This window comes from Anguilla anguilla, chromosome 5 (genome assembly GCF_013347855.1).
Source record: "Anguilla anguilla isolate fAngAng1 chromosome 5, fAngAng1.pri, whole genome shotgun sequence".
Lineage (NCBI taxonomy): Eukaryota > Metazoa > Chordata > Actinopteri > Anguilliformes > Anguillidae > Anguilla > Anguilla anguilla.
This window is the reverse complement of record NC_049205.1, coordinates 17,360,933-17,388,102: the sequence shown is the minus strand read 5'-3', so window position 1 is coordinate 17,388,102 and position 27,170 is coordinate 17,360,933. Positions and strand designations below refer to the sequence as shown.

At 41.4% G+C, this 27,170-nt stretch overlaps 1 protein-coding gene across 4 annotated transcripts; it reads left to right on the top strand.

The window, feature by feature from the left end:
- The first annotated feature begins 282 nt into the window (after window positions 1-282).
- LOC118226765 (helicase with zinc finger domain 2-like) lies at window positions 283-25,775 on the top strand. 4 transcript variants are annotated; one of them, XM_035416629.1, is made up of 20 exons: window positions 283-390; window positions 5,707-6,718; window positions 7,041-7,224; window positions 7,382-7,489; window positions 8,380-8,927; window positions 9,169-9,810; window positions 10,778-11,591; window positions 11,884-11,959; window positions 13,246-16,738; window positions 16,907-16,992; window positions 17,336-17,467; window positions 17,868-18,038; window positions 18,369-18,513; window positions 19,874-19,987; window positions 20,195-20,387; window positions 20,609-20,755; window positions 21,539-21,751; window positions 23,028-23,184; window positions 23,419-23,595; window positions 24,298-25,775. In XM_035416629.1, exons 2-20 carry the CDS (start codon window positions 5,742-5,744, stop codon window positions 24,435-24,437), a joined length of 8,517 nt encoding a protein of 2,838 aa, XP_035272520.1. In that variant the 5' UTR covers window positions 283-390; window positions 5,707-5,741; the 3' UTR covers window positions 24,438-25,775. The 4 variants fall into 4 exon arrangements, 2 of the variants coding, with proteins under 2 accessions (XP_035272520.1, XP_035272521.1); XM_035416630.1 differs by lacking the exon at window positions 283-390 and adding an exon at window positions 4,099-4,291; XR_004765097.1 differs by lacking the exons at window positions 23,028-23,184; window positions 23,419-23,595; window positions 24,298-25,775 and adding an exon at window positions 22,230-22,378 and having other exon boundaries at window positions 21,539-22,137.
- The last annotated feature ends 1,395 nt before the right edge of the window (window positions 25,776-27,170 follow it).

Here is a 27,170-nt window from a genome sequence, read left to right as displayed (position 1 = left end):
AAGGTAGAAACACAATGGGTGCCCTACGCAGCTTCGCTGCTTGGCCCCCAATAATATTTTTATGTATGACTAATTATACCCATCCATTATCTGACCCATTAGATCTGTTTATCCTGCAATGGAATTAAAGTGTTCTGTGACACCGACGTTGTGAGAGGAGCTATGCTAAGATACAGTCGGCGCTGAATGGATTAACAACGTCATTTAACTTTCCGTCTGGCAGAGTAGATGCGCATATGATACCTGTATATCTGAGAGGAGGAGCGCAAACTGCTACATGACATGAGCGCAGGAGGTTGCATCGCACGCAGAGTAGCGCTTGTCGCTATACCCACGGAATCACAAGGGATCCTACACTATTTATGAAGGCAGCATTATTGTCTGCATGACGTGAGTATGATTGGCAGTACGGCGTATTATTAAAATATAGAATTACTGTTTTGTTTTTTATAACTGAAAAACATCAACAAATCACAGATTTACTGGAACGCTTAAAAGTGAAGCGCGGCTGATTCAGTCAATCGTGTAGTAAGCAACAAAAGGCGTGTGCGCCTATAATTACAACTTATCATAATTATTTTAAGATAAACTATTGTCTGCGTATGCGTTCTGGTTTTGTTGTTTCACTGTTACTGATTATGTTGGCATCAATATGGTATGAGTAGCCTACTGTAGATACTATGGTATCACGTGTTGAATATCCTAGTAAATATAGTTTGGCTACAATTGACAATATATGAGGGATTGCCAACGTTGTGAAAGTCCCGTTGATAATGTTATTTAATTATTAAGTACATTCGAAATGTTGTATGAACATTATTTAAGCAATGTTGTGAGTACTTTACAGATGTTACACAATAGTGAAAGCCTAATTGCTGTTAACAAAAACTTATTGAACCATAATCATCTTATCTGACAAATCGCGCACACGGGGCATTTCGGCTGTGGATAATTAATGTACAGCGTCCTCGAGAAGTTTTGGCACCCAAAATTGATATGAATAAACAACGCTGGATAAAATTAAGTTGATTGATTTCCAAATGTTTTATACGCTCTAAAATATGTTAAAATGATATCATCTTATTATGATACCATTGCTAAAAGAAAAAAAAACCCACATCATTTCCAATCTAAAAATATGCTAAATTATTATTATTATTATTATTATATTATTATTATTATATTATTCAACCAGTGCCATCAGGGCTTACCAGGTGCTCTATGGAAATGATTCAAATTTTCACATTCCACCGCAACTGAGCATGTTTGTGACATTTTCTTGCATTTTAGTGCTTAATATGATAGTGGTGTGTCATGGATTTTTTTTATTCTAAAAAGTGTGTCAGCGCAGAAAAAAAATATTGGGAAACACTGGATTAAACTATGACCCAGTTAGCCAGATTTTGGTATAAAATCTCATGGTACTTGAGCCTGTGATGCCATGTATGCTAACAAGGTTTCTAGGGCCTTTGAAAGGCAAACAGGGCCACATCATCACATATCCAAAGCCGTACTTCACAGTGGGGATTACATGACCATCCCTCTTTTTAACCCACGTCTTGTGTTCGTTACCAAAAAGCCTTTGTCACACATGACCTTAAAACCAGCTTCCAATGTCATTTAACAAACTCCAGGGACATGCTGTACATTTGTGGTTTGATGACAGTAGAGGCTATCTTTTGCTAAGCCTTCCAGATTTTTGGTTCTCCAACCATTCTCCTCACTCTGCATGGTGCCACGACACACTTGCATTCTCTTCCAGGCAGGTTAATCACAACTTCAGTTCTTTTCAGATACTTAATCATTGGCCAAAGAATGGAAATGGGTATTTTCAGGCATTTTGCAATTTTTTTAGCCATTGGTTGATTTAGGAAGGTCAATAACCTTTTGTTTTATTTCATTTGTGTGATTTGTGTCCTTCCCTAATGCTGATGGATTGAAGGAAGTGATTTTAGCATGTGTCACCTCTTGTTTATGCCACGATGAAACAGGAAGTGATGAATGATCATTTAAGATTCCTTAGGAACTCAGATGAACTTTAAAAAGTTCAATTTAAATGAAAACATGCATCTATTCGATTTTGTTCAAATTAATTTCTAGGGGTGCCAATAACTGTGACACACATTTTTTGAGAAAGAATATGTATTCCTTGTATTCCTCATTAAGAATTTCTTTCATTTAACAATTTTACTGAAGTTAAAGGTGCCATTTTGAGTGCAAAATCAAGCTGTTTTACACCAATGGCATTCAAAGCCTTTTTGCTAAAGGGCAAACATTGTGGAGGTCACTGTACAGTATGTGATCTTAGAATAGTAGTACACCATGACGATGATGAATTGAATTTGTAAAACAACATTTTAGTACTCCTTGTTTAATTTCACAGTAGGACATAGGCTATGAAGACAAAACAATTATTGCATTGAGGCTTACCTTCAAAAATAAATATGTTCCACATTTACCACCTCATGTACAATATATGGAGGTGTGGCAGTTCAGGATGTAACCTATGTACAGGCGATTTATTTCCTAATGACAGCTGTGCATGTTTAAGCTTCATCTTCTGTCTTTCTATCTCCAATATCTGCCATATTGCATTCACGCATCCATGCTCTAAAAAGGAGGTAAAGGCAGGATATGGGCTTATGATTTTCCGATCTAGTTTAGCCAGCAGGGTGCATCACTCCAGCGTGAGGTACTTTACTCAGATATGCCATCCAGGAGCGCCCCTGAACTTTCACGTCACTTACTTGTGAGTTTGACCCAACTGAAACATTGAAACAATGGAAGAACTGCAAATAATGCGTATGTATTAATTACTTTAGTTTACTGTACATTACTGACTGAGATTGCATTTTACATAGCTGAATTGCGGAATTCTAACAGAGCCAGCTTAACAGCTTTAAACACAATCGAAGTTGATGAAGGATTCTGATCTCATAAAGCCACACCTACTACAGAGAAGGAAATATAAATTCCTGTAAAGAATTACAGGTTTGTGCTGTGAATCATCATTGGTACAGGAACACCTCTAGAACACAGTGCCTCAGGGTTCTTTTGAGCATCGTGACTTAGCTTCCGCATTTCATGCTCATCCTTTTTGGTTATGCGAGTGAGTCTTGTTTTAAACTCCTGAAATTTTAAGATACTTTGGCTCAGGGACGTGCGGAGGGGGTGGCTACAGTGGCTCGAGTCGCTGCCCCTTTGTCTTCCTTGGCTGAAATGCCCCTCTGGACCAAATAAATAATAATAATAATATTATTATATTGTGTTGCTGCTGCTGTTATTATTATAATTATGATTACTGTTATTAAACCTAATTAAATCGCCATAGTCATTATGAAGCTAAATGTCAGATGGTAGGGCAATGGGCGCAGCAGCTGCTCTTGTCACCTCACATGACACTAATGTTAACACGTTGTTGTGACACTTGTGTACAAGTCTTTTTCTTGGCTTGAGCCTCTGCCCTTCAACATGTCTGTGCACGCCCCTGCTTTGGCTGCTAACATTCTGTTTATCAAATACAGAACACAATCTGCATGCAATGGGGAAGGGTGTGTGCTTATCAAAGTATTTGCTTTGTTTTTACATGTGTGTCATGGTAATTCAATAATGGCAAGTAGCCTTACCCAAGGAGGTTATTTGGAAATAATTACTCTAATAGAATTTAATTATGACCAGTTTTCAGCTATGAGTGGAATTTCATTAAAATGTCAGATATGCTCTTGGGTTTAGTTGAGCAAGCAGATTAGGGCAGCAGGTGTTTGGGGATTTGGGTGAACCCAGGTGCAATCTGTAGAGGTGCACTAATCTTTAGGCAGGGGAATTGTCACGGCTCTGGTTCTGGACCACTGAATGTCCTGTTTTTGTTTTCACACAGTTTACACAGTGCACTCGCTGTGTTTCCTGTCTCATGCCTGCTGCTCGTTTGTTGTAATTAGATAATTGTTTTCTCATATTCTGCCCAGGTCTGCTCGTTTTCAGTTATTGTCCACATTTGCCTTGCTGTGTATTTCAGTTCCTGGTTTTCTTCAGTTCATCGCTTGGTCTTCCTGGTTTCCTGCTTGGTCTCCTAGTTACTAGTCTCTGTGGCTAGTTTTACTGGCCTCTTACCTCCTGTGTCATTGTTGCTGTTTATTGTTTTTACTGCTGAACGACTTCAGTAGAGACTTGTTTTACTTACCTCTGACTCCCCAAGCGATCTCTGAGCCTGGGTCCTAATGCTGTCTGTGAGCTTGTGACAGGAATACATTGGAACACAAGAAACTGAGTCAGAACCCAGCCTGTTTTTCAGGTAAACTGTGCCGTATCAGTTCATCTGTATCGGTTAAAGTCAGAAAATAGACTGCAGAACCGAAAGTATTATCAGTAAATTAATCTCACAAAGAATGTATCTGTGTTATTGTATTGTAAATGCCAAGGCCAATTTCCGCCAAGTAAATTTCACTGTATGTGTTCAATCACAATAAAAGGAACCTTTAATCTTATTTATGTCTGTCAGAAATCACAGTCTGTTGAACATGAAAAGCTTGGAAGGATACAAGCTGAGAATTGCAAGTTCGAAGGCTTTAATGGTTCTTGCTGTGTCATAAAAGCCTTGATCAACGTTGGAAAGAAAAATCAATATAATGTATGATGCAATATCCCTGCATTTCCTGATACCATATCTGGATACATCCCTATAAGTCCCGCAACCTATAAAACTCTATTTGCATTGCAGTGAGTGCATTTTGCTGGGTTCTCTCCGCATCTACAGTAATCTATAACACAAGTGATATACGGTGCAGTTCAGTATGTGGGATTTAGATCCATATTGGGTGAACTGTGTAGAAAGTACAGCCCTTTTTATACCTAGTTCCCCCATTTTAGGGGTACTAATAGGACAAATTAACTATCTTAGGGTCAATCCTTAAACTTTTAGTTTTGGTGGCTTTGGCAACGTCTGTGGTGATGGGTGGTCACATTTTGTTTTCATTCTCCAAAGAGTTCAATTCAATTCAATTCCCAGAGTTCTGTTCAAAAAGAAACTATGCCCCCAAGCAAAGCAGCATGGTCTAGGGGCAAATCGAGTAGTTAATTTTCTTAGAAGATAAAGCATTTTGTAGAATAGAAGTGTCAATAGATGTGGCTACATCTGATAAATTTTAATGTAAGAGACCCTCCTCTAGACCTTTTGTTAGCTTTTGTGCAGCAAGCTCTAGCCTAATGATGGAGAGCAGCAAAGACCCATTTCATACCAGGAAAAACAAAAACCCTGAACAGAGCCAAAAACAGTGTCACCGTCTCACAGGCTGCACTGTAACTTCCCCTAGAGGGGATGGTGTCCCTCCATTTTTAGAAAGAAATCAGCACAATGCTTGGAGATTTAATTACTTGGGTTTACTTCCCTTTTCATTGATAACAGCTTACCCCAGGGCTGTCCAATCCTGCACCCGGAGATCTAACATCCTGTAGGTTTTCACTCCAACGCTAACAAAGCAAAAACCTCATTGAACAGGTAGAGAGCTCATTGAGCTGCTAAATAGTAGAATCAGATGTGCCAAATTACAGTTGAAATTAAAACCGACAGGACGGTAGGTCTCCAGGAGCTCAGCTGGGCAGCCCTGCCTTAAGGAATGTAATTTCCCACTGATTTACAGCCTTACCACAAAATTGATTATCTTCTGTCTCTCCCAACCATTCCCCCTCCTCATTTATCTTCTTTTTCAGGTCCTTTCAAGGCAAACCAAAGAGTATCACGGACCATGGGCGAGGCTGGGCATGGCGAGCAAGGCTCGATGCTCAGTCCACTGTTACAGACACATGAGCTGCGTGTTGTGTGCACATCGTGCTACGAACAGCCTCACGATGGCACTTCCTCCACCATCCACGATTCTCACCTGTGCGCTCGAAACATCTTGCTAGCCAGGCAGAGAGGAGGCAGAGAGGCAGACTGGAGGCTTGTTTCCCCCAGGCCTAAATTCATAAACCCAGGAAAGTATGTGAAGTGCTTATACGCAGTGGAAGGAGGGAGGTGCCTCCAGTATGGCAAGCGCTGCACTTTTGCCAAAAGCGACGAGGAGGCAGCCGTGTGGAACTTCCTGAAAAACAGAAGGCTTGAGCACAGCTTGCTGATTCGCCTGGTTTGCCATGCTCAGGGGTGTGAAGAAGAGGAGGAGTTGGGCGTGGCAGAGAGAATTCAGAGCCTCTTCACCGGCTACTTCGTCCACCTCTGCCATACCTGCTTCCACAGCAGACCCCGGCGGATTACCCCCGAGTGTCCTGCCAAGGGGTGCGGTCACCCCACCCACCCCGCTCTGGTCCTCTTCCAAGTGGGTGGATCCCAAGACGAAAAAGTGTCAGTCAGCGAGATCCGCCCCATCCCCCCGGGCCTGTACGTCCAGCAGTTCCGACACTGTTGGCGCGTGGAAGGAGGGGCCCAGTGCCGGACCGAGTGCACGTTCACCCACAGCGAGGCGGAGATGGCCGTGTGGACGGCCGAGAGGAACGAGGGCCTGGACCGCAACGATCTGGTGACGATACTCGAGGAGTCGGAGGCACAGGAAGTGCCTCGGTTCCACTGTGGCTTGTGCCAGCTTCAGTTCTCCTCGGAGGACGGCTTCGTCAGCCACTGCTCCTCCCTCGCCCACGAGAGGAGGTACTGCGAAGAAGGAGACCCGGCCGCTGACTGGAAGTACCGATGCCCGCCAAATGGCAGCCAAGCCCTTGAGCTGTGCAAAAGGTACTGAAATCCCTTAGATCTAGCCCAAAACGATTACCATTCCAAACATTGTATTGTCCCTTTGCTTGGCTGGAATGAATACCCGGGATGGCTTGGCATTACATTTAGACGTGAATGGTTATTTTTTATGTATTATCCATATTTACAGCTGGATATTTACTAAAACATTTCAGTTTGACTTCCTTGTTCTTGTTTCCAGTAGTAACTATGGAACAACTTGTCTTTATCATTGCTGGCCTCCACCAATCGAAAAAAAAACAGTAATCTCCATTTCACAAACAGTATAGAGACACACAAACTGACGTCGTTAACTACTCTACAGACCAGAAACCTGTGAATATGGAGAGAACTGCACAGCTGCTCACTCGAACGAGGAGCTGCAGGAATGGTGCCTGAGGATGAGGATGATTCGCAGGAAGAGGAAGGCTGCCCAGGAGCAGGGTCTGCTGTCCTACCGGGACCAACTGCTGATGGAATATAGGGAGAGCCTCAATGAAGTTCTCATTGTGAGGATCACTTTCTCTCTTTCTCTCTCGTGTTTAAGCATTACTTTCCCACTGTTTTCCTTGGTTATTTACTTGTTATATTTTTATGCTTTTGGTTTGTTGCAGGTGTTTCGTTTATAGTATGTATATATTTGCATATTTATTTTCTTTTTAACAGATTTCCGAAGATGTAGAGGGTGTCACAGTCACTTGCGATAAGGATCTAAATTTTAGCAGTGAGAAGAAAAAATTGAAAGTAACATGGACTTTCACAATAAACTCTGAGGTACATTATCAGCATCAGATTATGGACATGATAACGGTTGTAATTGTGGTATAGAGCAATACAGTACATATGTACTCTCCACACAAAGAAATCCTCCATATTGAGACCATATAAAATATACCCTTGTTCACACACATGTATAATTCAACTCATTCATGCATTGTTTTATAAATATTACATGGACGATTTTTGGCTCGTATTTTAAAATGACGCTGGCCCCAAGAAAGAAGTAGTTGCATAACACTGCTGTTCAACATGGCACTGCTATTCAGCATAACACTGCCCTTCAGCATGACACTGCTCTTCAACATGGCACTGCTCTTCAGCATAACACTGCCCTTCAGCATGACACTGCTCTTCAACATGGCACTGCTCTTCAGCATAACACTGCTCTTCAATATGACACTGCTTTTTAGCATGACACTGCCCTTCAGCATGACACTGCTCTTCAATATGACACTGCTCTTCAACATGGCACTGCTCTTCAGCATAACACTGCCCTTCAGCATGACACTGCTCTTCAACATGGCACTTCTCTTCAGCATAACACTGCCCTTCAGCCTGACACTGCTCTTCAACATGACACTGCCCTTCAGCATGACACTGCTCTTCAATATGACACTGCTTTTTAGCATGACACTGCCCTTCAGCATGACACTGCTCTTCAATATGACACTGCTCTTCAGCATGACACTGCCCTTGAGCATGACGCTGCTCTTCAATATGACGCTGCTTTTTAGCATGACACTGCTCTTCAGCATGACACTGCTCTTCAGCATAACACTGCTCTTCTGCCTGATACTGCCCTTCAGCCTGACACTGCTCTTCAACATGACACTGCTCTTCAGCATAACACTGCTCTTCAGCATGCTGGTGTTTCTCCCTCTCAGAGACCCTTGAAGGCTGCTGCCCTGCTGAAGCAGGAGCCAGGGGCCATGTTCACATTGGGGGACAGCATCAGCAGGGACTCCTGTGCCTACTCAGACGGGAGCCTCTTCTGCACCCTGGGCACCTCCTACACCCTGCCCGTCTCCTTCTCATCCAAGTGGGCAGGACACTACGAGCAGTGGCTGGTTCTGGACTTTGACACAAGGCCTGTGCTGCTGCGGAAGATCCGGGTGGGCGTAGGTGAGGAGAAGAGCTTCCCAGAGCTTGCAGAGGACAGGATTCAGAGTGGCAGCCCAGCTCCTGCTGCTCCTCCTCTCCCCACCCCCCTGAGGACAGAGCCTTGGCATAGTGGAAACAGGATCATTGTCCCCTGTCATCGTAGGACTGAGACGGAGGAAGAGCTACTGAGGGACTACAAACCTCCTCGGCTGAACCCAGCCTTTAACCCTGCAGCTGACAGTGATGTTCCCTTGACCCGGAAGAACTACAGGGAGAGGATGCACAGCTTCCTGTATAGAGAGGAGTTGGCACAAGAAGAGGTGCTGTCCAGGTAATGAGGAAATCTGAAGCTGTAATGAGAATTTAGGATGAATGTGGTTATCATTATGGGCTTTTAAATTGGCAAACATTTCTTACATCATACTTATATAAAGACATGTAAGTATTAAAAAATCTATGAAAATACAGACATATCTGTATACTGTCACAGTGGAAAATGTATCATTTTGTGAAATGTCCATTGGTGTGGTTTGATCCAGCTGTGGATGTATGTTCCTGTCTCTCAAACCCAGGCTCAGCCTGCAGAGTGCCACTGTCTCGCTGTCCGACACCATCACTACTTCTTGGTATGACGTGAAAGTTGCTCCATTCCGAAAGCTCTATGCCTCAGTCCCACTGTCCCACTCCCTGACTCCTCACACCCCAGAGGGTCAGCTGCTCAGGACAGCTGTTGGCTCTGCACTTGTGGCCCCTTCTCCCTCTGCCAAAAAGAAGGTGTACGAGGCGCTAGTGCTGCTGGAGGCTAGCACCGAGGACAGGATCTACCTACTACTCTCCAGAGAATGCTGCTCTGACCTGAGCCTCCGGAAGGACACCTCCTACCCCATGGACATCCAGTTCCAGCTGAACCACCTCCAGTTCTGTGAGTGGCACCAGGCGGTCGACCTTCTTCCAGACGTGGAGCGGGTCCTTCCAGATCTGATCCGAGGCAGCGTCCCTGAGCACACTGGCGACTTCACCAATCTCAAGCTTAATGCCAAGCAGAGAGCTGCCGTGGCCCTGATCATCGGGGAGCCAAGTCAACAGCTGTCAACAGCCCCTGTGCTCATTTATGGGCCCTTTGGAACAGGGAAAACGTTTACCCTGGCAACAGCCATAAAGGAACTCCTCCGACAGCCCTGCACCAGAGTCCTGATCTGCACCCACACAAACAGGTAAAACTAGCAATCATGACACCGGAGAGTTCTAATCTGTCCTTAGGCAACCTTATGAGAAAAGTTGATAACAAAATTTGCATGACAATTTTAATACTGTGACTACTTCCTGTCAGCAAAAATGTATGGAAGAGTAATAGGGCCATGAGGAAAAAAAAGATTTATTGTCTTTCGAGAATTAACAGTAAATTTTGTAATTAAAGTCAAAATTTTGACATTAATGATTAAACATTTAAGCTTAAAGTCGGATGAAATTTCAAGAATAAAGTCAAAATGTTTTAATTAGTAGTTCTGGACACATGCCTTGCTTGTTTCACCTGAAAGGACCAGAGACCCAAGAGACCCACCTATTCAGCTATAACATTTGCATGCAAAGTTTGTTTTTGTGGCAGCACTAACATTATTGGCCACATCATATAAATATATGCTGCTGCAACTGAAAGCTTATTTATTGGTGATGAAGTGGTCATTTTTGTAATTTTGTTTGGTATGCCTGTCCGTATTAATTTTTTTCTAGCTGCCAGTTATTTAAAAAATGGTGGTTGGTTTGGTTTGCTTGGCAAAAGATGATTCACAATAAGTTAGCAGTTGACCAATCAGCGATGTACAAGATTGATAGCACCACCCCATAGTTCCTGGGCTGGTAAAGTACTGCCTCGTGAGCAGGGAAAGGAACCATGCCCCAGGAATCAAAATCGGCCCTAGTTCCTTTCGAGGGAAAGGGCTTTAGTTCCTGAGTTCCACAAAACGTTCCTGAGTACTGCAAAAGGTTCCTGAAGTGGAAAAGGGGCTTTTGCTCCTCAGCACTTATTTGACAGATTAAAGTAGCTTATTACGAATTTAACTCTCCTTATCTGGGTTCTTGGGTCTGAATTGGCTTCTGATTTTAAGGTTAAAAAAAAAATATATATATATCTACTGCTGTTGTGCACTCCTGTCCTAACCTTCATTTCACTCTTCACTGTAGTTCTGCAGATCTTTATGTGAAAGATCACTTCCATCAGTATGTGGTGAGTGGACACCCAGAGGCCCGCCCCCTCAGAATAAAGGCCAGTAAGAAGGGGTTGGGTGTAAAAAGAACTGACGACATCACTCGACGCTACTGCCTTGTCTCCCCTGACTATGAGTCCTTCCTGTTTCCTGAGAGATCCGACCTGGACTCACATCGAGTGGTGATAACCACCACCTCAATGGCACGGCACCTCCACGACCTGAAGCTCCCATCTGACTACTTCACTCACATCCTGATTGATGAGGCCTCTCAGATGCTGGAATGTGCCGCCCTGATTCCCCTGACGCTGTCTGGGTCAGGGACGAGGGTGGTTCTGGCCGGGGACCACATGCAGACAGGACCAAAGCTGTTTTCGCTAAAAGGGGGTGGCAGCAGCTCTGACTACACTCTGCTCAATCGCCTCTTCGTCTATTACCAAGGACAGAAGGGTAAAGCAGCCTCAAGGAGCAGGGTCATCTTCAGTGAAAATTATCGCTGCACAAAGGAGATTGTGGACTTCATCGCCGCCCACTTTTACTTTAGCAAGGTTGACCTCAGTGATAAAGGCATAAAGGCCAGTGGCAGGGTTCCCCCTCACCCTCGATTCCACCCGCTGAGGTTCCATCACATCCGTGGAACTTGCTTTTGGGACAAGGAGTCCATGTCTTGGTACAATCCTAAGGAGGCCACAAGTGTGGTAGAGATAGTGGAGGAACTACTCAAAGAATGGCCACCCAAATGGGAAAATCAAAAACAGCAAGCTATTTGTGTCCTGTCAGAAGGTCGTCAGGTAGGGAAATGAAAGTGTTGCTATTTTTTGGTCAGATGAAACATTGCTTGTATTTGAAATTAGCTTGCTTTCAAATGAGAGCAAAATTGAAACCTGGAGACCCTCTCAAAAACAGGGCTTATTTGCATTTTCAAAAGGCATAGCAACTGTGTGCCTTGGGGCTTTGCAGTTGTAGTTGAACAGTCCAAACTGAATTATTTTTAAATTAATTGGTAAAGTATGTCCTCTGACATCTGACTGACTGTGTAATTCTATATGCAAATCTGCTAATTATGTTTTATTTGAATTGCAGATTCGATTAATCAGGCGTGAACTGAAGAAAAAAAAACTGGGAGAAGTTATTGTGGAAACTGTGTACAATGTACAAGGTATTGTGTGGAAACCCATGGTATAACTGATGTTTGAGATTACATGTGGTTATAGACATGGACAAAAGTTTAGGATAAATTTCTCAGCTGCAATTCAGACATCTCACAGCAGGAGGTCAATAGAGCCTTCTTGTCCATCCACTGTAATCTGCATCAATTGCCATCAGTTAAGCACAGACAATGATGGACAACGATGTTCCTGCATTGTCCCATGCTGCTTTTAGCAAGTGTAACCATAGCAATGAACTAGTCTGCAGCTGTGTAGGCTTGTAATGATACATGGCTAAAAATAATTAAATTTGAACAGTCAGTTGATATATAGTATCCCGTCATTCTGCTGCACAACCTTTGCCACAGTGAGACACGTGAGGGTTTCAGGCACATAAGGTGTTTATTGTATGCCATTGCATGTACCTTGCATTATCTGAGATAAATGTAGCTATATTATTGAAATCAACCTCAAAATTCAGTAGGCATTGTTTGATGCTATCCATTACTGAGCTGTAACTTATGGCATCAAGGTACATAGTGTTGGCAAGAATACATTTTAATTCAGATATAACTTTGTGTTCAGTGTACCAGGAGGGTACTGTTACAGGCACTTACTCAAAGGGTGTTCGAGTCCATGTTACATTCCTTCCTCTTCAGTGCCTAACATGAACTTTTTAGCTCACCAGCCAGTGATGCTAATAGTTTTCCAAAGTCACTAGGCACTCAGCATTTTCACCAGCCATTTTCTTTTCATAGAAAATGCTGCTGAAAGGTCATCAGCCAAAGTGGCTAGTAAGAGTGAATGAGTTACACGCCACTGCCAAATTCTACCCACATTTGGCAGGTGGCGGCTGTTAATGTCAAGCCCTTTCCCTTTCATTCAGAGTAGCCTCTTATGAGGCTAACAATGGATCTGTAGTTGTATAATTATAGTAGTCAGGTGATTGCAACTATACAGTGCCTACAGAGACCCCACAGGGATGTACATGGTAACGCAATTTGAAATAATTTTGGGTCAGGTGATGGATAAACTTTTGCCCCTGGTAACAGTATAGATGATAATACTACAAGTGGTCAAGCGTCATTCTCAAGGATTTAACCCTTTTAGGTGTGAGATCACAACTATGTGCTTAAATGGACATTCTAATGCTGATGTAACTATCACTACTAGTAATTGAAAGCAATGGAGTTCTATAAAACACTGACTTAGAATGTTGAAAAAAAATGAGGGTTAAAATGGAAAATAGTGCATCGCAATGTTGTTTGTCTCTTTATTTTCCTTGTTTCTCCTTAAGGAAAGCAGTTCAGAGCCATTTTGATGACGGCAGTCCACACTCGAGACAGCCTGCTCTCGTCAAACTCAGAATACCCGGAACTCTTTGGAGACACACGTGTGCTGAACACGGCTATGACCAGAGCACAATCCCTGGTAGTTGCTGTTGGTGATGCCCCAGCTCTGTGCAACTTTGGAAAGTGCTCCAAAATCTGGAAAAGCTACATTAAGCAATGCATTGACAAGGGGAGTGCCAGTCCAGAGCACATCACTATCAACAGCATCGAGCAAGAAGTAAGGGAAATTGTCAAGTTCCATAAAACAGAGGAGGGTTACAACAGTGATAGTGAGTCAGACACAAGCAAAATTGAGGACCCCATTCTTCAGGAGCTTCTGGATGAAGGCAATGATGTTCAAGTGGCCATCACAAAAGAAGGACTATTGGAGATCATCCAAAATGCTGTCTCTGGTGACACAACGGTGGGTGAAGATTGGAGTGACACCAACACTGAGCTATCGTTGAGGACAAATCCTCGTGACTTCAAGCGCTGTAAGCTCATTAAGGAGACCTTTGACTCAGGGTACGCTATACCCCTAGACGAGCCCACACGCCGCATTAACATTACAGGGAGAGAGGACATTGGCAGATCTTTTCCAGGAGACGTTGTTGCTGTAGAGATCTTGAGTCGTGATGACAGTTCTTGGAATGGTAAAGTGGTGGGGGTCCTGAAGGGGGAGTCCCAATCCATATTTGTCTGTGCCATTGACATGTATGATCCCCAAGTGATGACACCCGTCAATAAGGGCGTCTGCAAAATATTCACACCCTTTGTCAAGAGCAAGCCCAACTGTGTTGCAGTGCGGAAGAATGAAAACGGACGTTGGATTCCACATGAATTTGTCGAGATCAATGAGAATTCAAGGCAAAACTACCTTTTTGTTGTTGAAGTATTGAAATGGGTCAAACCTTGTCGGTATCCCCTAGGAGTTGTTACAAAGGTGCTTCAGGAAACAGGATCTGAAGAAGATGGACTTGAACAGTTGGACATAGAATACCAACTGACAAAAGAGCCTCCTAAATATAACAAAGAATTCAACTTCAAATTTAGTTTGAAAAACAGACTGGATTTCCGTGAATATGCCACCTTCACAATTGATAGATGCAAGTCGCAGGACCTCGATGATGCAATCAGCGTGAGAGATTTGGGAAATGACTATGAAATTGGTGTTCACATTACTGATGTTGCAAGCTTTGTGACCAAGGGCAGTGAAATAGACAAATACGCAGAAAATCAAGGAAATGTGCTCTACCGGCTAAATGACAAGCCAGCGTTTTTGTTTCCTGAAGAGTTGAGAGAAGGCCGTTTGAGCCTGCTTCCTGAATGTGAGCGTTATGCCATATCATTGATGGTGGTCATTGAAAAGGAAAGCGACAGGATTAAGAAAATGACCTTTGCCCTCTCCCTGATAAAGTCAAAGAGTAAGATGACATATGAGCAAGCTGAGAAAATCATCCAAAACCATTATGTGGACAAAGTCCCACAAAAGTTTGCCTCTTTGGAGGATTGCCTTGCTGTGTCATACCACTTTTCTGTGGTTCACAGGCGGCACAGGTTGTCTGGCAACTGGTTCCATGTTCAGTCTGATGAAGGTGTTCGCCAAGGCAAAGGGATGTCCTATGACATGGTAGCAGAGCTCATGATCATGTACAACAGTTTTGTGTCCGGGTTCTTGATTGACAATGAGGAGACACAGAGTCTCACCCCTCTAAAATGTCAAGACTGCCCAGATCCCAAAGAGGTGTGCCAGTTTTTGACCAGACACAGTGCCCTGATGCCATTCTCTGCTCAGCTCTCTCACCTTTGGGATGAGAATGCAAATTTGGACAATGACAATGCCAAAGGCCAATCAGCAGATGAAGAAATATTAAACAGTGAAGAGGACAAGGCAGACAGGGAAACCATGGTGATTACAAAACAATGCCTCAGCCCTGAGAGTTTTAGAGAGTTCACCGTGTTCACATCCTTGCTTAAGAGACTCGAGGTCGCAGCTCAAAACAGGGACTTTCACACATTAGTTTACCTTATTACAGCTGACGAAGTCCACCCACAGCTCCAACCCGCGGCAGCCGAGTTTAGGGGTCTCCTCCAGAAGAGCTACATCCATCGCTCCAAATCCACGGCCCAGTCAAAGGTAGGTCATCACGACTTGCAGCTTGACTCCTACACCTGGGCCTCCTCTCCAATGCGGCGATACATGGATATCATTGTGCAGAGGCTGCTGCACTCTGCACTTGATGAAACCAGGCCCAGAGTCAGGTACACTTCTAAAGAAATTGATCTGTTCTGTGCCCTCTACATGGTAAAATGCAGCAGGAAGGCTGCATTTGACACTGAGGTACAGAACCGTAAGACAGCTATCTGTTTGAGCCGTCAGAGTGCACAAATGATGGCTGTTGTGAATGAATTGAATCCTGAGGGACACACATTCCAGGTGTCCTTTCCTCTAAACCATGTCTCACTGTCACAAATGCTCTCCATACGGTATAAGCACCTCAAACTAATAGACCAGCCAGAGTACAATACAGACAGCCATTCCATGATACTAAAATGGAGTCAAAGGGTGTACTCATTCACAAACGCCCATATCTACTCTGAACTTGAAGGGGTCCAGCCAAATCCACACATCACCCCAGTTCAGACAGATACATGGAAGCGCCTCGTTTTAGCGATCAGGTCAGAGGACTGGGATGAGGTTCTCTGCTGTGTTCGGGAAATCAAGCCAAGCTTAAGCAGAGATTTGAAGAAGGGAAAATGCAGACCTGCTAATTGTAAAGACTACTCTTTGGAGCTGAAGGTTGGACAGAGTCTCCCAGTACAGCTGGGCACAGACACAAGTCGTGGTCAAACCTTCCCTGCGGTGCAGCTGGTGAACATCCATCCACAGTTTGATATTTGCCTGCAGCACGCAAAGAACCCGATCAAATGCTTTTCCAGCCTATCCCCCCAGGCATCAAAGCAAAAGTACAGCAACTTCGGGGAGTATATGGATATCTGGGGGCCACTGTGTGCAGTGGACACAGCTTACAGTGCAGTGGCAGAAAATGACAGCATTGTCCTTGAAGGTGTGAGAATCACATGGACGGATGAAAGAGAACAGAACCTTGAAGGTTACTTCTGCCTGCCTCTGGAACAGAAAAAGCAATGGTCCATAAACTGTGACCTCAAAAACTGCTTCCTTTGCATTAGACTGAGGGGACAGATGGGAAATGGGATGGAAGGATTGGATTCTTCTAGGATTTCCCCACTCTCAGACTTGGAGGACCCCATGTCCTTTACATGGGTAGCTCATGGAGTAACCAGGAAACTCAGAGAGCATGATGGATCAAAAAGGCTTTTACACACTCAAATTTACTTTTACCTCAACCACCTCTCCATGGAGAACACCCCAAGAACTGTTTTCTCTGAGAATACAATGTTCACAGTGGAACTGATCCCCAAAAAACTACCTTACATGTAAGTGCCAAAAATCATTCAACTTGAAAATGTATAGGAAATGATAACCGTCCAGCTAGAATTCTAGAATTCTGTGAATTGTGTTAGGAGACCAATGTTTTTGTTAAACATACCATATTTTAAATATTCATATTTCATATATGTACATGTATGCACTTGTATCTACAGTCTCAGGGAGCGTGCCATTGCCAACCTGAATCGTGCCAATGAGCTTGTGAAAAACATCACCACGGGCAAGACACAATTTCTCACAAGTAAATCTGAGTGTGGGCTTTATGAAAATGTCTAATTTGTCATAGATAATATCTGTGTAACATTGGAAATGTTCATTCAGTGCAGATATTGGTACACTCAATATCTGGTTGATTGAGATCGCTGTTCTGTTATTTAGTCATTTAAAGTGACAGTATACTTTCTGGTGTCTTTCATATTTGTTTATGTTTTTGATTAGCTCAGAAAATTTTTGTGCCAGAAAAGGATGAAGATGTTTCTGGCAACCAGCTGGCTTTACGGCCCTTTACTTTTCCTTTGACTTATTTTCATTTATCCTTTTTTGTTTGTATTGGTTTATATTTATTAGAAAATCTTGTCCCATAGGAGCAGTGTTTGAAAATAAAACACAGGACTTTACAATTTCTGATGGTCCATGGCCTGCTCTCAATAAAAGCCAGAATGATGCCATAAAAAGAGCACTGGAGATGCCCTTCTCGCTCATACAAGGCCCACCAGGTACAGACACAGGGAGAACATTTGCTCTGGGTTTATTAAAAAGTTCTTGGGGTTTACTAAATAATAATAACATTTAATAGTACATTGCTTTATTGATTGATTTTCATAGACAATGTCCAAGCATTTATATTTTTGAATAATAAAGAAAATGATAATGATAAAGATAAAATCCTGCAGCTTTTTGGCTTGTCACAAAACCCTCCAGGACAGCGCTTGAGTAGTGTTTCATACATTTGAGTGCATTTGAGTAGTGTTTCATACATTTTTCTTTTGTCCATCTGTGAGAACATTCTCAGATTGTACATGCTACTGCACTGGTAGTCTGTGTGTCTGCAGTGCCAGTATGCTTTCAGTGTGTGCATTTGATACCGACTGATGACTGACTGATTTTGTTCAACAGGAACAGGGAAAACAGTGGTTGGGATCCATATCGTCTACTGGTTCTTTAAGAGGAATCACGCAGCAGAAGCCATGGATCACCACACCCATAACAAGAAGGGGTTGAATAAGAATAAGAAGACTGCAATTTTATATTGTGGGCCTTCCAATAAATCTGTGGACATTGTCGCTGGTAGGGGGTCTTAGATTTGAACTGAGCTTTCTCTTGGTTTTAACTTCGAAACAACTTCAGTATTATAGTAGATTGTAGGGACCCAAATTTAGATGTCGATTGTTAAAGGGATTATTCTTTCTGGCTTTTAAAAAATATATAATTTCTGTTTTAGTGCATGTTTTTGATTTGCCCAGGCAGTTTTTTGTACAATTGTGGCACATTTATATAATTTTATATCTAAAAATATGCTTTATCACACACAAAACCTTCTGGGCTGTTTAAAACATGCACTAAAACTGAAATAATATGAAAGAACTGTTTTCATTGTTGCTTTTTTTTTTTTGACAGAGCAACTCTTGAAGTTGAAAGATGAGCTGAAACCTCTCAGAGTTTATAGCGATCAGATGGAGATGCTTGAGTTTCCCTACCCAGGGAGTGATATGATGGTGTGCCGCAAGTCTCTCCGTGAAGAGAAGCCAAACGAAGAGCTGAGGTAGGGCCTTCAAGAATTCTTTGTTCCCTCCATAAAATGAAGGCGTAATGATGGACATTCATTTTAAGGTGTCAAAACAGTATGACCATTCATCAGCCAATCAGGATGCTTTCTGCTCCAGCTCTTAACGCCTACTCTCACTTTGCTTCTCTCGTGTCTAAATGTCCCTAATGCCCTTAATGAGGATACATAGTTGACTTTAAAGTGTTTGGGGGAAGCTAAAATAAAGGGACCTGCATTACGGAGTGTGTCACCCCTATAGCCCATAGAAAAAAAATTTGGCATTCAATATTCTTATAGAAGCATTCCTCAAAGTGGAAAAGCTTGCTAGTATTCAAGGTAGCAGACTAAAATGCAGTGAGAAGTTGTGATTGGCTAGCTAACTAAATTAATATTATGTTTCACAAGCTTGCTATCAAGCTGTCTGGCTAGCCCCAACCAGCTAGCTACAGTAGAACAGCTGTACTGTAGCTAGCTAACTTTTCTGAACAATAGAAAGTAAACAGAAATGTTGTCGGTTACTGGGTAATTCGATTGTAGATTGTAGTGCTTTCTAAAGCCATAAAAGACCTCCCTATGGTTCCTAGGTATTACTAGCCAACGTTACCCCGATCTCAAGCACAATGTGTCATTCTGAAAAGCGATTTCAGACAGGAACTAATTAATTTGACTTTTCTAATTTCTTTGTCTTAAATGCCTTTGTGGTGCATGAGGGAAAGCAAAAGATTTCATCAATATTAAGTTTTATTTTTAATGGAAGCACAATAAATTATATATCTTCTTCTATGTAAGTTCAGTGCAAATAAATTTTAGAGTTTAAAAGTACTATCAAAAATAATGGCCAGGGTAAATTCATAGTTTTGAATGGACTTAAATGGGGAAATCTGCTCTGCTTTTTGCCTGGTCCCCTGTGTAAAATCAATGCCTGCAGTGCTTCTTGCTCGATTCTTTCTTCCCCTCAGCGGTAGTGAGCATACCTCAGATGAAATCACGTCATGGATAAGAAATCATACTCTGTAGTATCATAGCCGTACCAGTCATCGTTCTTTTGGTGTGAGATGAAAGTAGTTGGCTGTTATCTATTTAGCAATGTAAGGCACCTTTTGTTAGGATTTTAATAAACAAACTGTGTCATTTGGGGAGTGTGATTCTTAATGTTGATAAAGGAATTGACTATTTTTGCTGGTTGATTTAGCTTTGGATTCATTAAATCATGAACGAGAAAGTGTAAAAAATGTGTCTGGTTAGCTAACGGTGCAGTAAGAGTTCAATCCTCAACTGCGTGCTGCAAGCTCCCTGCTCACAGCTTCCAGCTCGCTGAACATCTCATTCCAAAACTATGGGCATGTTTGTTTTACAGATCTATCACCCTGCGCTATCTGATCCGGAAATCAGATAATCCATATTCCTGTGAAATCAAATCTTTCGAAAAGAGAATTGAAGAAAAGGGCATTTCTGATGACGAAATAGCTAAGTAAAGTGAAAATTTTTTATTCAACAGGGCACCTCATTCTTTTTGGATCATAAAAATACTCTTGAAAAAGTTATTGATCCCATGTTTTGGACACATGTATTACACATATGATAATCTTAAACTTCCTTCAACCCCATTTTTTCTGAATTGAGACGGAACAGTTATATATATATATTTTAATGATGCTCCCTTATCTTTTTCCTTTAGTTACAAGAAACTGTTGAACGAAGCACGCCAGTACGAACTGAGAAAGCATGATGTCGTCCTCTGTACTTGTGCGGCCGCCCAAGACCCAAACTTCGTCAAGACAATGAACTTCCGCCAGATTCTCATAGATGAGTGTTCAATGGCAACAGAGCCAGAGGCTTTGATTCCACTGGTTGCCCACAAGCCAGAACAGGTATGCTTGGCAAGGTTTCCTGGCAGACTAGTAATCTTGCTCCCAATTCTCCCAGTCTCAAATCAAATTCTGCATACTAAGTGTTCAAAAACTGCTCCACATACACAAAAACTGCTCCAATAAATACAGTTAAATAAGAATGAATATTAGTAGTATTAGCAGTGACTGAAGCATCTATTGTTGTGTTCAAATGATTATCTGTCTACCCCTCTGCCTTTCAGATTGTGTTGCTAGGAGACCATAAACAAATTCAGCCCATTGTTCAATGCAACCTAGTCAAGACACTGGGCATGAAGAAATCACTGTTTGAGCGCTACCAAGAGTCCCATGAGGATTTGGCTACAATGCTTGACACACAATACAGAATGGTATTGTTTCTATTTTTAGATCCCAGTTCACACTTTATGTTGTTCTTAAGATATAGCATGTTTTGGCAAGCAGGCCAGGATGTGTCCTTTTGAGGTTTCAAATGATAAAAAGATACAGGTAGTGGACAAAAAGGAAATGCCAACAATTTGACTTTATAGGGTGTTTGGCAGCTGAGATGCAATAGGTATGATGACTCAGTAAGAGAGATTTCAACCTACAGGAGTTCATTCTACCACATGGAGATCCCACAAAACTGGTTATCTGATCATCCCTTATAAATATAATTGGCTATATAATTCCTTGCTTTCCCCACCCACTTTGATTACAGTTCCACCCTTCTCATTTACTCAGATTTGCTCTTGCAGTCACAAATGGCCATAAAACCAGCTTTATTTAAAATGCAGTACAGACATGGTACAGTATGTGAAATACGCAGATGTGCTCCTGTAGGCCTCCCAAGAAGCTGCATATTTTACATACTGGTCACGTGTGTGTACGTGCAAATACTTTACATACATTTATGGCTGTTGCACCCTGGTGTTCTTTTTTTCAATATCTGTTGAGCTATAGTTAACTTGCTTTCCAATAATAGTGATTTACTGGTGCAAAATTCTGGTGTTTGTTAGACTGACATGTTCTGTTAATTTCAGTGCTTCAGAAATTAATTGTTCAATTATTGTGTGTGCGTGTGTGTGTGTGTGTGTGTATGCATGTGTTTGTGTATATCTGTGTGTGTGTGTGTGTGTGTATGTCTGTGTGCGTGTGTGTGTGTGTGTGCTTAGCATGAGGACATATGTAAATTTCCCTCAGAGACATTTTACAATGGTGGTCTGAAGACGGAGGCCAAACGTGAGACTAGTGTCCTGTTGTCTCCATCCAAGACGCCGACTCCTATACTGTTCGGCCATGTGGATGGGAAGGAAGAGGTGCTGGTGGTTTCCACCGAGCAAGGGAATGAAAACTCCACAATGAATGTGGAGGAGGCTGAACAGGCGGTTGGTGTCATCATGTTATTGTTGCTATGGAGATCACAAACCAATTCAAACAAATCCTGTGATGTTATGATATGCTATAAATCTATAAAACTGTATTATTAAACTATAAATGAAAGTTGCAACAACACACCTTACTCATTTTAATAAGCTCAAAAGTAATAACTTATTGTAGTGCACAAGCGCTTTAAGGTTTGCCAGTGTAAAAGTGAACAATCAGGGAAACACCGAACAATATTTTATTATCAAGTAATTAATAAAGTGCCACCCTTCACTTTGAGAACAGTCAGTCTTAAGTTTTTTTTTGGAAGGCTGTCATACAAGTTCTTAATGGCCCTGGCATAAATAGCAGCTTTGTGTAGCTCATTAAAAACTATTGGGTCACAGAGGTGTTGGTTCAAAAAAAACAATTTGTCCTGAGATTGGGTCACAGAGGTGTTGGTTCAAAAAAAACAATTTGTCCTGAGATTGGGTCACAGAGGTGTTGGTTCAAAAAAAACAATTTGTCCTGAGATTGGGTCACAGAGGTGTTGGTTCAAAAAAAACAATTTGTCCTGAGATTGGGTCACAGAGGTGTTGGTTCAAAAAAAACAGTTTGTCCTGAGATTGCGTCACAGAGGTGTTGGTTCAGTTCTGAGGCCATTTTTAGGAAGTTGTCTTGGGCTGTGTAGCAACCGTCCGGTTAAGCTTCAACTTGTGACCACTGTTCCGCGTTGCTGATGCACTTTGTTCATGTTTGGCATATGTTGTCAGCATTTTTAACACCATTTTTCTTGCCACATTAAATATTTTTGTGGATTTTGTGTACAATGCACCTGCAACAGACTATTAGACCTCCTGGAACTCTGTTACATGTTGTTTTGGAAACTTGCATATCAATTGCTGATTATCAGATGTCTTATATGGCTGACACATACCGCTTATTTGAATTCTATTTAATATGACTCACCTGTTTAGCTGCCTTTGTAAATGTGATTTAATAACTTCAAAGTTAAACATTGCTTTTCACTTTGTCCAACTCCTGTGTTTACACAAAATAATTGACATTATTTGAAATTCAATGGTGTGTTTGCACCTGTAGTTTCCACATGAAGTACCACTTAAATAGCTGACCTACATGGGGGTCTAAGCAGGATGAGAACGAGGCAATGGTATCACAGATTGGTATTTATCTGTCATAAACTGTGAGCATGTGCATCTTACTCATTTCGTTATGTTTTGAAAATTGAAGTGTATTTTTTCAGTAAATTCCCAGCCTTCTCTTTTCGTACTCTTCCAGGTTCGAATCGCCAGTCTGCTTATCTCTAAATCTGGTATTGAACCCACAAGTATTGCCATCTTGACGCCCTACAATGCACAGATGTCAAGGATTAACAAGATCCTGTCTGGGAAAAAGATTAAGGATGTTGCAGTGTGTACCATTATGAAAAGTCAAGGTATGTCACCTTGTTCAAGCGAAGTTTGAATTTGGAACCACATGTGAATCGTTTGATTTCAAATCTACAATTGTAATTGGCAAACGGTGCCAATTACAAAAAAAATCGGGGAAAAAAGTCTTTGTCCCAAACATTATGGAACGCACTGTATATGTGTGTTTGTGTGTGTGTGTGTATGTCTACATGAAGTCATGTGACTGACCATCAGTAGAGGTAACTTCTGCCTGTCTGCAGGAAGTGAGTGGCGCTACGTCATCCTGTCCACAGTTAGATCCTGTCCCCAGTCAGAGATTGACAGACAGCAGCCAAGGCCCACGAAAGCATGGCTGTCAAAGCAGCTGGGCTTCATCACAGATCCCAACCAGGTCAACGTGGCCATCACCAGGGCTCAGGACGGCCTCTGTATCCTCGGTACTGTACCACACCTACCGGCTTACGCGTCACAAAGTTCTAATAAAGATTCTGCATTCAAAATTGTTCTTAAATAAAAACCTACTGGACTATTCTCCAATGTTTTAATTTGCTGGGTGAATCAATCAGAAGGACACAATTTGATCGGCTGTAACATGTCCACTTACTGCGGCATGTACCTCAGATGTGTATCATGCGCTGTTATAGCAACATGGGAATCCAAGATGCCTTTTACACTGGAGGAAGCATATACTTTATACACAGTAAAATGTCAGTGTTAAATCAGCATGTGAACAACAATCAACAAGCTGTTCACCGATCATTTTATTTTGTAATGAATTCATTTCTATGAGGTAAAATCTCTATTTTGATTACATAACATTACATAACATATTTACGAGAACAGCCCATCCAGCCCAATGATGCTCACCATTTTCCTACAACTAAAGTGAACCTAGTGCTCAGTTTACCTACAACTAGATAGTATCTAGCACCATATCAATCCGGGTCATGAAAACCCCACAGAGTTTCTGCCTCTACTACATGACCGGGCAAGGTATTCCATGCAGTGACTAGTACTTCCTAACGTCTGTGCAGAATTTACTTTTTTCTAATTTATATATTGTTGTTAAGTCGTATTTTCCATGAGGCTTGCCTGGTGCTTGTCATTGCCATAATATCCTAACGTTTGTTTTCTGGCAGGAAATCAGCACTTACTGAAGTGCAATCCCCTCTGGGAAGAATTGCTGGCACATTACCAGAAACATCAATGTGTGGTGGATCCAGCAAAAGGAATCCGGGTTGACCCCAGAGATAAATCCAAATCCAAGCGACGGAAATGACCTGTATGACTTACCAACGGCATGATGCCTAAATCTACTGCTTATAGATTGTGTGTGTCATAGCATGGTAACACATAGCTCAGCTTAACGCCCAGGAGTTTTATGACTAATTTTCTCTGTAATTCTGGAAATACTTGAAAATATTCCCTGACTTTGGAAAAAAAAAAACACCTAAAAGAGGGCAAATGCATTATGTTATGTTAATTTATCAAATGTTCTCATCGAGATGCTCTTCTAGAGTGACTTGGAATTAAAAAGAACAAGGTGCATCAAATATGAATTATGAATTATCACAAACTATGAAATTTAGAAATATATGAAGAACTGTAATATTGATATGGAGAAAATTTAACCTGCATTACTTTAGTAAAAATTAGCAGCTGTCTAAATGAATTGTGTCTAAAAATATTATCTGTGTAAGAAACTAAGTCACTCTAGATGAAAGCATCTGCTAAATGCTTAAATGTAAAGCCTCTTAGGCTTGTTGTCCTCAGACTTGGTGCTGGTGAGTCGTACGCTGTACGCTGGCTTTTGTTTTAAATTTAAATTCCACAACCAAATCAAACACAACAATGTTAAAATATAAGGTGACTTGACTATGTGATTAACTATTTTTAATTGATTTATCAAGTACTGTATAACTACAAAGAAAAAGAACCATACATCCTGTGACTGCCCAGGGGACAAAACTAAGGGCCACTGCACTAAGGCAAGCTGGTGTAAAGTAATTACACTATGTGTCCAGCAGATGTCATCACATGTGCAGCATGTATTGAGCCTCAGTGGATGTTCTTCCCACTGTGGCTTCGCAATATATAAACTTATTGTAAAGGATGATTTGGTGTTATGAAAACTTGTCACTTGAAACATACAATGTACTGGAATATTTTACTTTGCTAAACTACTCAGTTATGTTTTGTTTATTTTTTATTGCTTAATATGTCTCTTAAAATTGACAGCAGTGCAACTTTAATGTGTAATATCTGCTATGAACACAGACTTTCTTTTGCTGTTGTGCTTTAACAGCAGAAAAAGAATGAGGTGTCAAAACTATATGGGTGACAGGATTATATAATCTAATATATGCAATTATTAACAATAATAAATATTCTGGGTAATTTATCCACTTTACACTCTTACAATGTGTGGCAGAAGGGGGGTAAATGTGGTGGCAGATTTGTGTTTTTAAAGATTAATATTTTATGAATTTTATGGAAATTTTGATTGGCGCTACAGTCCTCGCCCTACCCCTGCCCATTATGTCTGTTTTTTTGTATGTGATGGATGTCAAAAAGGTTGCAACAAAAGTATTAATAAAACACAACTTCCTTGGAATGTCCTTTAGTAGTGGTGGGAGTAGTGGGAAGCAGACAGAAAACTAGTGTAGAGCAGCTAGTAACACAGTACATGACCCTCAAGCTAAAAATGAGAGCTATATTATCAGTAGAAATAATTGTTTTATCTTACCTAAAACAATACTATTTAGCCTGTATATAACATTTAGGTGAATTGCTTACCAATTTTGGGTTGATATATGGTTACCATGCACCACCAATGTTGTACATTTTCTGAATGATCAGCATTAAATGAATAACATTGCATACGACAAACAACTTTGACTTGCATAAATGTTTCATTAGCATCCACCCCCTGTCAACATTATTCAATATGGTCATCATAGCGTGCATCATTGTATTGTGTCTTGCAGTGACTTGACATCACTGAAATTGATAGTGTCGGTTGCAGCAGTTGGTCATTTCAAATGGGGAGAAAAGGGATTTGAAAAATATATCTTAAAAAGTATTATTATCGAAAATTTGCAGCCGGTTAGAGGTACTGAGCTGCAAGCAGGGGCCTTAGAGAGGTATAATCTCTTAACCAGAGAGGGTTTCACAGAACCCTTTGCTGCAGCATGCGACAGAAGACCGTGTTATGGCTCAATGGCAAGTTCCAGCGCACACCGGACTACGGAGGAAGAGGTCTGCAGACTATTTAATATATAAGTATTTAATCTGTTTGCCTTAGTGCAATACAGTTTAAGAGGATATTCTTGGGTATAAGAATATTTTGAGGAAACGCCTTCAAAATGGAGAGTCTACAGTCAACACAGAGCTACACTACGGTCAACAGTTTACAACTAGCTAGTGTAGTCATTACCTATAAACGTGTTCCATCAAAATACACAGCCTTTCAAAGGCCTTCTTTAAAGTTTAAGTTTCCATGAGAATCATCATGCTGTATCACAAGTAGTTTGCATATGAGAGAATCCCTAGAGCCGTGTGGAAAATAAAATATTAAGACATCTGGGAATAAAATTTATTTTGTCTGTGGTTGAATTTACTGGCTTTGGACTACATGTGAAGAGTTAGCTAGAGAGTCAGCTCAGTAAGATTAAAATTGCCTAAGTTTGAGGCAGAAACATATTTCAGCCAATAAAAAAGAAAAGCTGTATGTTATTTTCAAATCATCTTGTTTCTTAGAGCGAACAGCTCATGCCTTGAGTATTAAACAACCTTGGATGATGAGGGAAAGATTTCCAAAACAGAGAGGCAGCCATTTAAAAGCAAATAATTTGTCTGTACCACAGCATGCAGAATTTTTTTTAATGAGGAGGCTTTAGTCTGCTGTGGTAATTTTTGACCATCTGCACACACACACACACACACACACACTCACACACAATCTTCTTATAGTAATATTTTCATTAAAAGTAGTCTGAGAAACTTTCCCTGT

Excerpts from the sequence above, each read along its gene's own strand:
- LOC118226765 (XM_035416629.1), top strand. The coding sequence starts at position 5,742 with ATGGGCGAGGCTGGGCATGGCGAGCAAGGCTCGATGCTCAGTCCACTG. Across the intron at positions 11,960-13,245 it reads AACTGTGTACAATGTACAAG|GAAAGCAGTTCAGAGCCATT; the intron begins GTATTGTGTGGA and ends TTTCTCCTTAAG. Across the intron at positions 18,039-18,368 it reads ATCTGTGGACATTGTCGCTG|AGCAACTCTTGAAGTTGAAA; the intron begins GTAGGGGGTCTT and ends TTTTTTTGACAG.